This window comes from Enhydra lutris, unplaced genomic scaffold (genome assembly GCF_002288905.1).
Source record: "Enhydra lutris kenyoni isolate GAN:26980312 unplaced genomic scaffold, ASM228890v2 scaffoldscaffold29, whole genome shotgun sequence".
NCBI lineage: Eukaryota > Metazoa > Chordata > Mammalia > Carnivora > Mustelidae > Enhydra > Enhydra lutris.
Window position 1 is genome coordinate 4,881,834 of NW_019154113.1, and position 15,944 is coordinate 4,897,777.

Below are 15,944 nucleotides of genomic sequence, written 5' to 3' on the forward strand. Positions count from 1 at the left end.
ATTCCTGGCCTTCGATTGTGCCAAACCCTGGACGAGTCCGCAACAAAGCTGAACTGCAAAATACTGACTTTTCTGCCTGAGGGGCTCCACCTCCGTCGTCTGGCCTCCCTTTCCCTTAGAACACCGTCACTCACCGTCGCGTGAATTCTCTCCTGAACCAAGCTGAGTTGAGACTGCATAAAGGGAACGTGGAATCTGAGTTGTCTTGTTTCTATCTCCTGCAGGCTAATAAACCACCTCTGATTCATTGTTCTCCTGTTCTGTGCTTAGGAATGCTGTGATCCTAACTGTGCTCAGTCGAGGTGTGGCAGGCGTGAGGCAGAGTGGCCATCGGCCCCAAAAGGCTCAGGGCTCACTCAGCCCCGCTGGAGGATGCCACGGGCTTCTGTTGTGGGTCCATGCGGAAAGCAGCGGAAACTGCGATCTGGGGAGGGGGCACGAACTGTCTTCTTTGATCTACGATGGTGCTGTTTTCTCTCTCCTGCTCTCAAACACTATTCCCGAGGATCTAAAACGCCGATGAAGGAAAAGGGAGCTCTTCGCTTCTTTTCACCAAACAGCCTGAAGTATTAAAGAGCTAAGGCAGACTAGAAATAAGACACAATTCCGATACCGTTTTTTTTTAAACCAGATTTAAGTTTTTTTTTTTTAATTCAAATTGACCCAAAGCAAAACTTACATTACAAAGGAAGAACAAAATACATTATGATATAACACACTAGGAGTTACATGAAAGCTAAACTTGTGGGCAAAGGGCCTCATCCCAATCACATTCTGGGCTAATGAGCAATTCTGCAGGAAAAGTTAGAATCTCCGTTTGCGTCTGGTCCACTCTGGTAATGAAACTATACGTTCTTGTCTCTGAGGGTACGTATCTGACAAATCACTCTAGATTCCTCATGCTCCAGATGTGTACTCTTGCTCCTGCCAGAACACTGAATTCTCTAGCGGAAATGCTGTTCCAAGCATGACGGATAAAGAATTAAAAAAACAAAACAGTCAAGTCCTCCAAACTAACAAGCGTGGATTATTTTGTAGTAAATAGTTTAGAAATATGGGCATTAAATAATCTAAAAAACACTCTTAACTCTGCTGTACATTTATAAACACAAATATTTACACACACGAAAAAAAATCTTCTGTTTTCAAAACATGAGGTTTGCAGTTCATTAATGATCATAATCTTTTATGAGTTGGTTTCTTTGGTGTACTTGCCAAATACATTTTTATAAAGGTTTAGGAATAGGCTTAAACAATAAATTTCAAAAGGAACATGGAAGGGTCAGCGACAAATCTGATAATATTCGGAACATTTCAGTGAAGATTCTGGAAAAGCCAATCAGTCGGTTTTCTTAAAATAACTTGTTCTCCCTACTCATTATGTGACCACCCGATGCGTCTCTGCCAATTAAATTCAAATGCGGACCTGCACGTTCGTCCCTGCGTTCTGCCAGTTACCACCTTCGAGACTAAAATTTTAGTTCTGGTTAAACAGGATATGTGATTGGGATTTTACTAACAAAAATAAAACATTCTTTTTAAGTTTCCAGGTAAATCAAACCTCCGACAATAAATAATGGAATTATACACTTTCTTATTAAATAGAAATTTCAATTCCAAGGAAGAGCTCTCATAATTTTTTTTTTTTTTCCTGAAGTCACAGCAGCAATGCAGAACAAAGAATTTACCTTTATCTGATCTTTTCTACTTGGAATTCCCTGACTCAAACTCAGTGGCTATCTTAGTATGGAAAACTCTGAATGGCTGGGGGAGAGAAGGTCATTTTCATCTACCTGAATAAATGAATACACACGTTTGAGGAAACAAGCCCCGTGCAAAGGTAATGATCCTATCACTGCTCAGAGCGCAGGGTCCCCGGTGCTTGCCCTCCCAGCTCCTTGTCTCCCTGGGCCTGGGGTCGGAGCTGGGAGGAATACTCAATTCATTTCTGGCCATGCTGTTTCTGACACTGCGAGTATGTCTCAGATTTGACTTGGGCACTGGTGGAAAGGATGAGCTCAGCTGCAGGAGGGACTCTCTCTCGGAGGAGAACATTCTAGAGACAGGAGACCACCCAATTCTATCTGTCAGGCTCCCGTTAGTTTTGGAATGGTTTACCAAACTGGCTGTATTCTGACTTGCTCCCTGCAAGAGAGTCTACGTACCCCATCAGCGATCCCCCCGAATCCTTCTTTGTCCGAAGCTGCCCGTTCTTTAGGAACCTGTACTCTCTGCCTAGGCACGAGCAAATCACATACACCAATGTCAAAGCCACTTGGCATCCCAGCGAACAGACTCCGTGCTTGAGAGGCTCCCTAAAGAAAAGTAAAGCCTGGGCAGATGCTCCATTCTGCTTAGTGATGCTTTTCCCGGTGAAGGAGTTTTGGACTTTATGACTCAAAACTAGAAATTCAGACAAGAGAAGCCCTTCATCTTGTAAACGTCTGATAACAAATTTATTACTAGTGTGTAAATATTTTGAAATTGCCCAAAGCACGGAGAACAATACTGGGATATCTGGAAAGGTTCTTCTGAAACTAGTATGATGACAGATCAAGCACAGAACACATTTCCCAGGACATCAGCGTAGATCCCTCATGTCTCTGGGACCTTTCCCACTGTTACTGACACTTTATCATAACCGTGTTTACACTGCAAACATATGCCCAATCAACCCAGAAAAGAAAATAACTGTCCCTAAGAGCTTCACTGCGCATAAACTTAAAAAATAGACAGGAAATGTTGAATTAGCATATTAGGAATTAACCAGACTTACAGATGTGCACCCATTAGAAACTGTACCCTTTAGAAATTTTTTTTTTTTTTAAACTGGGAAGAATTAAAAAAAAGAAAGAAAGAAAAAAAACAACAACACATGAAACCACCCCTAAGTTATTTAACCGGTAAAGCCTAATGGCTTAAACAATATTTTGGGCTATTTTTAGGGAAGACTCTACCACCAGGCTAGGAAATTTTCCGCTTAAAGTGAAGTTAAAAGACGACGCTTACAATGGAAATGGCAACTGATACCCTATGGTCCTACAATTGAAATTGAAGTGGCGGTTCCTGCTCTCACGGGCCTGTCAAAGCCGGCTGTGGAATGAGAAACAGCGAGTGAAATGGATAAAATACACCAGGAAGAGTATTGCACGGGAGGCACTGTTTTAAAAACAGAATACACTGGCTTTATAAAGTTATTTTTGTGCCCATCAATTGTTTTAAAAGCACGATTCGACGAGAGACGGAAGTTGAGATCCAGTGTCTCTGGGCAGGTAGTGTACTACAGTTGTTAAAAAAATAAGTTAAAAACAAGAGCACACCAACAGGAAAGCAGAGGTACTGGATTGATGTCATCCGAGAGCTACGATAATTAGGAAAAGGAACAGTTTGAAACAGCCAATTTGTACTCATTAAAAATGAATGAGGTGACGGAGTTACTTTAAAAATTTCTTGAGGCATTTTCCAGTAGGACCCAGGACCCCCCTGGGTGAAACCATGCCTCCAACCGGTTAATAAGCACTCTGCTGGTTGATAACGTCGTGCACGCCCATGAAACCATACGTTTGAAAAAGGGGAAATTCTCCACTCCAATGCTACGTGTGTCGTTTCGGAAAAACGATTTTCGTAAATGCAGTATTGTATAGAAAGCTTGGACCACTTAAACTTGGACCAAGAAACCAAATTAAGACCTTCAAGCATGTGCTGTGTGTGTGTGTGTGTGTGTTCATATATATAAAAAAATCCCTCCCCTGACCATGAAAACCAAACAAATGAACAAACAAAATACCTAAAAGTGTATACCTGCTTTCTGACTTCACAGCAAATCAGAAATTGCATAGGATATACTTTGTGCAAGGCAAAAAGCCTTTTAAGTATCTGGAATATAACTCCTAATCTTGCTCACAGTTCTGTGTACATCAGATATCATCAAATTTGTGTTTTAAGTAGTCTTTCATGACCTTGGCAATTGGTAATTCATCAAGTAGCTTTAGGTTTTGAAGGCCTATACACTGTCGAATTTTAATTCGGCACAGGTCCTGCAAGTTTCTGGGCTGTCCTAAAAAGACAGAAAAAAGAAACTGTTACAAAGCTACACAGTACAATATGTAAGGTTTTTTCAGCTCTGAAAAGAACTGTTTGTTTCACCCGGACATGTCTCTCTACGGACTTCACCAGGACCAGTGCAAAGGGCCAGATGGGTTCTTACTCAGAGGATGTGCCCTGGGGGCCTTCCTGTGAGGTCTCATTTGATGCTTTTCACAACCCTGGGAGGATGGATATTTTCACCTCTGTGTTACAATTCAGAACTCAAGGGATCAGGGATTTGAGCAACTGCTCAATGTCAGATGACCAATTAGAGCTTTTTGGACAGAGACTAAAACCAGTTTTTCTGCATCTAAGGCTGGTATTCTTTTCACTACAAATGAGAATGCCGGTTTTCATCCTGGAATGCCTCTAATATGCTCAGTGAACCCAGGGGGAGCAAATCATCCCCTCTGGGCCAAAGTTTCTCCAACTAAAAAGGGGGGGACCCGAATGAGACGCTATCTAATGTGGCCCCTCCTTTCAGCTCACCATCAAGGGCACTGGAGCCTAGACACGAGCTTGATCTCCAGGGAGCTTTCCCAAGCAACATTCGCCCACCTGTTCGCCATGATTCTGGACATAGCAGACCCCTGGCTGTGGGCACAAAGACATAGACGGGGACAGGCACGAGGGCAGAGGGGGCGGGGAGCCAGGTGGAAAAGACACCCCCAGCTATTCTGAATCCACGTGTCTTCAAACCTCATACCCTCACCATGTGCCAATAAAAACCACTGCTATGGCTCAACTCAAAAGTTACAAAATTCAATTCTGTTCACTTCTGAATATTGTATTTTACCAAAATGATTTAGATGACCAGAAACCCGAGCAAGAATTCTAAGCAACCATGGCTCAGTTGTACATGGGGTCACATAAATTTTGCCTTCATGTAAATGGTAACAAATAGCAAAAGCTAACATGTTGGAGGCTTATTATGTGCCATGTATCCTTATAAGCTCTCAACATACACTAACTCGTTTCATCCTTTTATGAGGGAAGCACTTTGATCATCATCCCCATCTTACAGACTCCTTGTGTCTCAGAGAGATTAAGTAACATGCTCAAAGTCAAGTAGAAAGCCATACCTCAGCGAATCTCAAACTTCTTGGTCTCAAAACCTCTTTGCATTTTTTAAATATATCAAGGATCTGAAAGAACTCCCATTTATGTGCGTTCACATCTATCAGTAATGACCATATTAGAAGTTAAAGCAAATTTTAGAAATATTCAATTAAAAAAAAAAAGAATAAACCCATTACATTTGGCCATAGACAACACTGGTACAAAAACAACCTTTTGAAAAACAGTAAGAAGAATGACATTCTTTCACATTTTTACAAAGTTCTTAAAGGGCTGGCTTAAGAGAGGACAGCTGAGTTCTCATACATGCTTCTACATTCAATCTGCTGTGATAAAATCATCTCGTCTCTAGACAAGTCCACTTACGCTCATGAAAGAAGGCACGTGAAAAGGGCAGGTCATGTCTCAGTATTATGAAAATCGTTTTGACCTCAGGTAGGGGAAAGGGTCTTGTGGAGCTCCAGGAGTCCCCAAGTCATTCATGGAGAACCACTGCTATAATTAGTACTTTACCCCTTACTTAAGCCGTCTTTGTTTATAGTGACCACCATTATTCAAAATTAAGTAATTCTTCACAAATTAAAAAAAGGCTCCTTAGACATCTCTGTCAGGGCCTGTGCGAACATGTGCTTTCCAGGAGTTACTTAACTCAAGGTCTTCTCTGAACAGAACTGCAGAAGCTGTTGCTTTCCTAGAAACGCCTGTAAACCTAGGGCACGTGTACCTACGGATACCTGCACGCGGGTCGGTCTGAGGCTCGTGTCTCTGGCCAAGCTATGTCTTCTCCATTTTCCAGATCTCTGCTCAAAAGCACTCCTTTAGGGATGACAAATCAGGTTCCCCATCAGATACTCCAGAGCTCCCTTCTGCTACAGCTCTTAATAAGGTTGTGATTTTACATTTACTTGGTGATTCTCTACTAATGCCCACCTTCTTCACCATCTGACATGTTCCGTGAGAGCAAGACCCCTTCTGGCTGCCAATGGAGCCCAACGCCTGATATCACACTCTGGTAAAAACTAGTTGAATGAATGAATACTTAACAGGTTCGTCCATAAGGGACAAACCAGTCAACTCATTGCAAAATCCGCCCATGTCAACAGCAAATCATTCTCTAACCTGCTTTGAATTATTTTTCACCACCTTTCATGGGCTACCATTAGGAAGGGAATAAATTATCATTGTTATTTTTCGTAAGTGCTTACCGTATTTGATCTGCAAATGCAAACCAGAATATGAATTTGATACGAACCTTCTTTTTTTTTCGGAGGAAAGAATCTGATTTTCCTGATAGATGGCAGGTTCTTTTCAAATGTATTATTAATGAAAAGAACAAGCACAATGTATTCAGGCTACAAACAGGTGAGGATAAAGTTGACATGTAGAAGAATATATGCACACTTAAATGGAAACATATCATCCAACAGAGTAGAAAACCTGTATGATTGGAATTTGCTTAGCTAAGGGGGAAAAAAAAAGGACTGATGCAAAGGGTTACATAAGGGGGATCTTCTGATAATCCTATTTTGCGCCAGGCTGTGCTCTCCAAAAAGAACCACAACATCACCTATGCCTCATGCTATGTGACTGTGACAACTAAGTCATAAAGGGGGACATGCTTTCCCCTGGCTCTTGGGATATTAACTCTGCAAACACAGCCACCAGCACGCCATGAAGAAGTCTGAGCAGTCTAGAAGAAGGAAGCGAGGTCCCTGCCCAGCAGTCCTGGCTGACCTCCCAACTGCCAGCCATCGGAGTGTGCCATCTTGAATGTGGAGAGACCCCAGTTGAGAAACTCCAGATGACACCATGTGGAGCAGAGAAGCAAAATAATCCACTATTACTGTGTTAAGCCACTAAAATTTCCAGCATTAGATAACTGAGATTCTGTGACCCCGAAGTAGGGTGTTGCCATTAAAAATTAGAAAAAAAAATCTAAAATATGTGGCTTTATCACTAGGACCAGCTGGTGGGGAAGGGCTCTGAGGAGTCTTAAGTTGTTAGTCAGGGCTTAAAAGAGATTTCTAAAATGTTACTAGAAGCTGAGAAAAAAGTTACTAGAAGCTGCAGGAGTGGGGGGAGGGGCTTTTATTAGTGGCAGAAAGTTTGGCAACACCGTCCCCTGCTGTAACACAGAAAAGTAGTAAAAATACCCTAATGGTCTAGTTAAGAAGATTCTGTAGGCCAACTCTTACGGGGACCACTGGCTCTCCTCACTGTCTGTGATAAAATACAAGAAGGCAAAGACAAGCTAGTGCCTGGAATCCAAGGGACGTAGCTACAGAAATCCTATTGTCCTCAGAAGGTACTTCCACAGGGGCCTTTCCCAGGGAGAGATGAACTTTCTATGTCTAAACATCAGAGTTTTACTCAATTTGCTACTGATTTTTCTCCTCAAGCGGTATGTTGTGGCACTCTTTTACTATCTGGGGAGAATCTGAGCTTTCAAAGAGTTCTTGACCATGTATAATCCCGGTCTGCAAAATGACCTTTAATGGGATCTTAGTGGTTAGAAGCATCAAGTCTGGAGCAAGACAGCCCAGGTTGGATTCCTCACCCCACCATTTACAATCCGTGTGGTCTTGGGCAAGCCCCTTGGCCTCCTGCCTCAGATTCCTCACGTATGAACCAAGGACAACACCACCTCCATCACAGGCTTTACAAGCATCAAAAAAGTTAATTTTGCTCAAGGGTTTATGGTATCATCCCAGACACACTATATGTAAGTATTTGGTGAATGAATGTTAAAATAGTGGTTTTTCAATACATGTAAGGATAATATTTGCTTCTCCTTCCCAGAAAAGTAGAGGGCACTTCTTGGAAGTTGGGGTCTCCATCTTCCTGGTGTTAAGAGAGGAAGAAAACCAGGTGGCAGCTTAACAGTAAAGGGGCTACTGGTAATCTTACGGGGCAACGGTCCAGGGCAAACCGCTGGGAATGACACTATGGAAATCACTGCATGATTTGGGGCAAGCAGAGATGTAAGAACCTTAACTCTACAAAAACCTGTGCGGTGATGAAGTGAGAGATGTCTTTAGGCTACGGTGCCACGGGCAGAGATGTGGACTTATCCTGCCATGCAGGAACGAGGGCCGCACAGCAGGCTTAAACGGAAGGAATAAGGACTACTCATTGGCATCACTGCTATTTCTAAGACTGACGGAGGAGTTATTTTTATTTTCAGGAATGTCATTTTAGGAACAGAAAATTATGACTGAAAAAGATGTACTTACTTTCTAGTCAACGCATCACTCAAAAAGATTTACCGTGTGCCTCCCTAGGTACCCCCAAAATAAACTATGCTGTGGATTGAAGGGGTGAGGGGAGAAGGGGTGGCAGAAGAAAAAAAGGCAGAGAAAGAGAATAAAGAGAATGAAACCAAAAGCACTCAACACACACGTGCACAAGGTTTACTACGTGTCGCAGAAAATTACTCCTACCCTGTTAAATAACAACCACCTTGTCCGAGGGACTGTAACAGGAGAGACCGGGGGGGATATCTCACACAAGAGTATAATTTCAGGAATCATAAACACTTTGGGGGATGCAGGAACACTACAAGGTGTTCACACTAACAAACTACAATGGGATTGCATAACAGTTCAAAGGGCTATTAGCCTCTCCATTTGGTAAAGCAGCCCATCATTAGTAATAATTGGGCTGGTATAAAATAGGAAATCAGCTTTTGAAGGGTCTGGTCTAGGATAAATTACAAAACCAGGGCAGTGGCATAATTTAGAAAATTAAATATCCTAAACCACCTCCTTTGGATACCACCATCACCACATTTATGATAGGCTAAACCTATTTATTTGGGTAAAATGTTTGTAAAGGTAGACAGAGAGGCAAAACATTTTTGTAGAGCCAGAGGAAAGAAAATGAAAGCAAAACAACGCTCTGGGTCTTCTTTGGGGAAGAGGAGAAAGAGACTGGAAATAGAGGGGAAGATGTAAAGAAACGCAACGAATGATTTAGCCTCCTTTGCTGTCTACAATCTGAATTGTCCAGCCACCTCCCCACCATAGGTCAGCATCTGAAATAGTCTCCCAATACCTCTTTGTTTCATTTCGGCTTCCCAATTTAAAAATCCTACCATAAACACATTTTATTCCTTTGCTCTTGTCCCTGAACTTCCTTCACAGACACTCGGGATGAAATGTGTTCAACAAATCTTTATAGGACAACAGCAGTTTGTAGCTCACCTTAAAGTAAAAATAGTCATATTGTGAAATACCTTAACTCTTAGCTAGAATCCAAATATATGCAGTATCAACCTTGATGACATCTGTCCATTGCTTCCATTTGTTTCCACAAGCTAATGAGCTTTGACTTCTATCCTTCATTTGCACTAAAACTAAACAAAACCATATATTGCTTCCTAACAAATAACAAATCTCTAGAAGCCTATATTGAAAACAGAAAGCAATCTAAATATGAAAAAAGTACACAATAAGGCAATGCTTTCTAGATCAAAGGACCTTAAAGTGTAGTCTAATGTGACTTAGAACTATGTACTATTTATTTATTTCTAGAAGTGATTTTAGTAATTGGGACCCAAAGGCCTAACAAGACTATCATGCAGATGTCTGGCAAATCCCTAATTTATTAGAAAAAAAAAATCAATCAAAAATCACCACAGGTAAAACGTGTTACACAAATTACTTCTCCAAAGAGTTACACTTGGTAACACTGTTTTGATATAATTCTACCAAAAAACAACAACAACAAATCAAAAAAGTGATTAAAGAGCATTTGAAAGAAATACAGAAATAAGGGCACCTGAGGTAGAGGTGTTGTTTTATGTGATCATCTGCTCACACGCTTATCATTGAACTAGATTTAACTGAGAAAGCCACAAGCTAAATTTCACCTTCTTAAAATTGAAAAAAAAAAAAAAAAAAAAAAAAGTCATGACTCGTATTCTTACTTTTTAGAGTTTGAAAGTTTTTTTTTGAAGTTTAACTCCTGAAGCCAAAACAGTGTGTTTGGCTATTTTTAAATAAAAACACATTTCAGGTTACTGCGTTGTTTATAAAACAGTATTTTTAAATACCTGCCATGCTGTTCTAGAAAGCAACAAGCTTAAATACTTGACAGATTAAGTCTCCCCAAACAGTTTACCCAATTGAATTCCCATCTACCTAATGTTTTTTTTTTCTTAGAAATAGGGGCCATTTAATTTCTTAGGCTATACAAATCGAAATACAACCCAGTCCGACCTTTTATACACCCCTGACTCAAAGTGACTGGTTGATTCAAGTCTGTGAGCAGCATCTACGAGAAACACAGCTCACAACTTGGCCTCCTTATGGATAGTAAACACAAACCCTAACTGCATATTCTCTGCCTTAAGAGTAATCTAGACCAGAGCTTGCCAAAAGAATAAAAGATGCCTGTGAAAGTCAACTGTTTAGTGAACAAAAATTAATGGTTAACTTACTCAAGGACTTCTTGGCACCTTGGATATACTATTCCCTGAAACTGAGATCTAGAATCCAGGGTAGCAGTCTTCCAAATTAATCTGAATAATGAATCTGTTTGCCCTCAGAACATCTCATAGAACCACAATTTTATAGACACATTTCAGGAATCACTGGTCTCTATAGATCCTAAGTTGTAAATATGTTGGCATAGGGGAGTAGTGATATAAAGCATTTCATTGTATCCAGACTGTAGCAACTGCAAACAGAAATATACTAGAAATTCACCAAATTTGAAAACACTAGGCTAACAAGATGTCCTAAAAAAAAATGTGCATGTAGAAGTTGTATGGTCTTTAGGGTCTCCATTTTTTAGTTTTATGACCTCTTTGCACTCTCAAAATTGGAGGACCTCAAAGAATTTTTGTTTATATGGGTTTTCTCTATCTGTATTTGCCATACTTAGAGATTAAGGTTGGGAAATTTAAAACATATTCATTGATTCTTTTAAAAATAACAGTAATATGGGGTGTCTGGCTGGCTTAGTCAGTAGAGCATGTGACTCTTAATCTTGGGGTTGTGAGCTCAAGCCCCATGTTGGGTGTAGAGACTACTAAAAAAAATAAAATCTTAAAAAAAAAAAAGAGGCTGCTTTCTAAAACAAAAATGGTTTCATAAGAAGAGTAGCTCTGTTCTACATGTGTGCAGATTATCTCTTAAGGTCTGGCTTCCTACAAAACAGCTGGATTCACAGATCCGCTCCTGCATTCTGTTTGAATATGCTGTGATTAAAGTACTTCAAGAAAATCCAGCCTCTTTCACATAGTTGGAAAGGGAAGGAATATTTTCATAGCCTTGTTAGATGATTATCATCTTCTCTGATACTTCACCAAAACTCGGCAAGTGGTATTTTTTTAAAGGTTAGCTGCAATATGAAATCTGAAACCAAATCAATGAACCTCTTGTGCTCTTTCACATGCAAATCCATTGGTCTACTTTGCCCTTTGAATGGATCTTTGGCCCATGCATGTTTTTGTCAAATTATGCATTAGTCCTTTGGAAAACACTGGCTCCTTAGGTTATGGAGATCTTCCAAATGTTGACTGATTTCATTATGATAGTATCAAAAATCACTTTTGTTAGTATCACTGCTCATCTCAAAAGAATCTGCATATTGGGAACCCATCAATGTCAGAGTAGCGAATACAAGCTTTTCAAAATTCTAATTTTCACTTGAAAGCTCAAGGCTTATAACTCGTCATAAACACTGGTCAACTGTTTTCCTTAACGTGACAACAAAGTCTGCCAGATATCCAAGACTAAACAGCTATCCTTTTGCTGTCTGTCAATCTTCCAGGTAAAAATGGGTGTTCCACAAAAAAAAGCTGCTGGCTCAGCTCAAACAAATCAAAGAAGTGCTTTTTGTCAATTCAGTCCCAGCATTTTGGTACGCAGTAAGAATACTTTCAATTTCCATCCACAGAATATTAAAAAAGCACGTACTCAGGGATGAGATTTAATGGGATTACTTTTGCTGCTCTCTCAAAGACTTCTCTAAATGGAACTGGAATCTTCTTTGGCGGGACTGCCTGGTAGTGAAGGGCTCAAGGACGAGGGGCACCCTTTGGGGCCACTGCCTCGATTAACACTGAGGAGCCAGAAGTTTGAGCCACCATTGCTCCTACACCGTAAGTCAAAGGACAGTGCAGTGAAAGAGGCAAGTCATACCTCAGCGCTGCTACGAAGACTGTTCTGACCTCACGGGCCCCTCAGATGGTCTTGAGGACCCTGTAAGAGGCCGCACTGTGAAAACCACTGTTCTACATAAATTGTAAAATAAAATCACAAGCTACAGGAAATCATCCCTTTTAAGTGGTTACTGGCAAGAATTTTAAAAAGTGGGGGGAGCCCCTGGGGACTGTGGTCTCATTCCCCCATGTTTCAGAGGGGGAAGCTGAGCAGCAGTGGGAGCCGGGAGACTAACCAGCTTGCCCAAGGTTTTTAGGCAAGTCAGACATGGGGTCAAGAGCCCACTAGCTGCTCTCTCCACCTCTGACACGGAGGCAGAGCTGAGAGGTCTTCAGGATCGTGTATGGGACAGATGTGCCCCTGAATTCCGGGGCGGGGGGACACCACTCAGCCCAAACGACCATGGATAGGCTGTGTTTCACTTTTCATGTAAAAACAATAAAACTAATGAACAGGCTTCCAGTTTTAGCTCGTGAACACGTAAGGAGCTTGGAAAGTCATCACTCCTGCTCTTGTAAGAACAAAAAGCTGAACAAACACAAAATCAATGTCCTTTCTTGGACTCACCCACCAGTGAACAGATGTCACAGAGCAAACCGCCACAACGTCAGGGGAGAGAAAGATCCAGAGAGTCCTGGCGGACAGCTGCGTACCTGCACCAGAAGCTGCGGGTGCCATAAACTGGTAGGAGCACTTCCACGGTAATTGTGACAAGTTAACCTGAGGCTGCGTGTGGACTGGCCTGACAGTGAGCGTCACCGTCTCAGGGAGACCCCTGCCCCGTCTGCCCCCCCCTTCTCTCTGTTTAACGTTCAGGAACCCCACCAGGCTGCCACGGTGAATAGCTAATAAAAACCCCACTCGTGGTTCTGGCAAGGGAGGAGGGTTGAGAACAACCATGTGACCCATACCCAGAACCTTCTCCATAACAAAGGCCTGTTCTCAAAGGGTGAAGACTTTACCAGAGTTATGCCCCCTGGAAAAAGAACAGTTCTCTGACTCGGGCGCGTAGAGTCTTCCTGGGTCACCGAGCTGTGTGAGCAGGGAGGCCACACAGGGAGGGTGGAGAAGGGGGCAAACGGCGAAACTTCCGAAGGACGCAGCCCAAGGATGCAGGTCCCCGAAAGACAGACTTGATCTGAAGACGTCAGACTGCTGGCCTCCCCCACCCCCTTAGGTGACAGTGACGGGGCTCTAGTGGGACAACTGTGGTCTTGAGCTGAAAGAGCTGCGAGACACAGTCACTTCGGAGGAGGAATACCAAGAGAAGCCCAGAGTCAAGAGGGGGAGACAAAACCGAGGACGCAGGAGGGTCTGAAGCTCCTGGCTCCTACAGCTCCAGCAGACATGGCACGCAGCCCAGCTCCCGGCCAGGTTCACACAGGGCCTGACATTTAAAGGCCTATTTGCCTCCGTTCCTATGACCTGATCCATCCTGTCTGGCTTCCATAAAAAATTATAAGACATGCTAAACGGCAAGAAAAAAACCACATTGGAAGAGACAAAGCAAGCATCGAAGCAGACTCAGCCATGACACAGATGCTGGGATTATCACACAGGCAATTTAACCGACGATTGCTCTGTTAAAACTGACAAAGACAGTAGACGGTAACAGTAAAATCTTGCGTCTCTAATGCCTTGATGAAAGAGCAGCCCGTCAGAGGCAGGTTCCCAGTGAGTACAGATGTGCAGGGCCCCAGCACAGGAAGGAGCGGGTGACACGCCGACTCCTCCCACAGCTTCTGACCCGGATGCTTGCACAAATCTTGGATCCCACTTTGCCTTCTGAATGTTTCTGTCTCGTGCAGAAAAAGGGTGATAAGCCTTACAACTGAAGGATTTCCAAGGCAGGCAGCACAACACGGCACCTGTTCTGGAAAAAGGCCGGCCAATCCGACACGGAAGCGGCCTCCTTCCCAGTGGCACTCTCCAGCAGGGAGCCATCTCGTTCAGCACCCTCTCCACTCTGCCTGGACTGTGTTCTCTACCTCCTCTGATCTCCAGACGCTTGGACACAAGAAGTGCAATCACCAAAGCTTCTCAGGCCAAGGCCTTCTCCTGCAGAGGGGGCTGGCTGGGGGAGGTCCGTCCCTGCCACAGGCATAATTTGTGCCTGAGAATTCAGAAGCGGGCTTCCACCCCTAAACTGAAGTTCTTCGCTCCTTGTCTCTGGACAAAATTCCAGGCATGCAGGTCATTACAATCCCTTTTGTACCCCCAGTAAGTTTAAAAGTTCCGGTTCGTTGGTGCCCGAGGTTCAGTTTTCTCATGGAATTTCTCTCTTCAAAGATTTTCCGTTCTCAGTAACTCCCTCATCCGTACGGTGAGTAGGGGTGTTTGCATTATGGCACAGGGAGAGGATAAGGGGAACAACAGTCTACCAGCTGGAAAACAGGAGGCTGGGGGAGACTGAGAACCTACAGGGTTCACTCGACTGGTAGCAAGCCGGGCCCTGCTGTTCATCCACTCTCATTTAATTATTTTATTTTAAAAAACACATGTAGCACTTAAAATGTGCCAGGTGCCATTTTAAGCACATTATAAACATTAACTCATTGAATCTACACAACAAGCCTACAGGAAAGCTATCATTACCCTAATGCTTCCATGAGGACACTGGTGCACAGAGCAGTTGGGTAAGCTGCCCAAGGTCACAGGTGACAGGTGGTGGAGCTGGGGCCTGAGCTTGGGCAGCCCAGCTCTAGTCGACGTCCTTAACTGCCGAGCAAAATACTTAAAGAGGGGCAATCCCATTAATTTAACCAGGAGTCTCTAGTGAGAGGTTGGAACAAAGACAATAGTAACAACAAAAAGATATTCAGAATGCAGAAAGAATAAGAGATGCTTCACAGGCGTTTTCCGTGACAGAATCCTAACTTCAAGTTCAAGAGTGATAGTCTCTCTCACAACACCAACACCCCCCCCCACCCCAGCCTATGGATGAAGACTGCTAGAAAATCTGCTGAGAGAACCAGCACTTGGAATGTCACGGCAAACTTTTCGTTAGATGCGGCCTGGATCTGAAGAGTCAGAGTAAGCTGGCGAGGAAACACCACACACGACATCTCCCATCTCAGTCTGTCATGCGCCTCAGAAACTTTCAAGGGCTCACCTACCAGTTGGCCCCAAACACTGCTCGCAAGGCAGATAGATCTACGCTGTAGAACACGGGGGCCACCGGGCACTTGCAACCATCTAAATTCCAATTAATACAGTTAAATTAGGAATTCAGTTCTTTGGGCGCCTGGGTGGCTCAGTTGGTTAAGCTACTGCCTTCGGCTTAGGTCATGTTCCTGGAGTCCTGTGATTGAGTCCCGAATCGGGCTCCCAAATCCGCGGGGAGTCTGCTTCTCCCTCTGATCTTCTCCCCTCTTGTGCTCTCTCTCTCTCTCTCACAAATAAATAAATAAATTTAAAACAAAAAGAATTCAGTTCCTCAGTGGCATTAAACACATAACATGTTTAAAACAACCACACGGGGCTAGAACTCGTAGCTACCATACTGGATAGAGCTGACCATTTCCATTGCCACAGGCAGGCCGATTGGACAGCGTAAGTTAGATCCTTATGATCTAACTTAGATCTAACTTATATCTAACTTAGAATGTTATT

At 42.9% G+C, this 15,944-nt stretch overlaps 1 protein-coding gene across 2 annotated transcripts in view; it reads right to left on the minus strand.

The window, feature by feature from the left end:
• Positions 1-434: 434 nt before the first annotated feature.
• Positions 435-15,944, minus strand: part of LOC111152687 (ankyrin repeat and SOCS box containing 7) — a 50,348-nt gene continuing 34,838 nt past the window's right edge. Inside the window, exon 6 of one of the 2 annotated variants that reach the window (XM_022511255.1) lies at positions 435-4,057. In XM_022511255.1, the coding sequence (XP_022366963.1) occupies positions 3,918-4,057 (140 nt within the window). In that variant the 3' untranslated portion in view covers positions 435-3,917. The remainder of the gene's footprint in view (positions 4,058-15,944) is intronic. The other variant, XM_022511256.1, reaches the window with a different exon arrangement.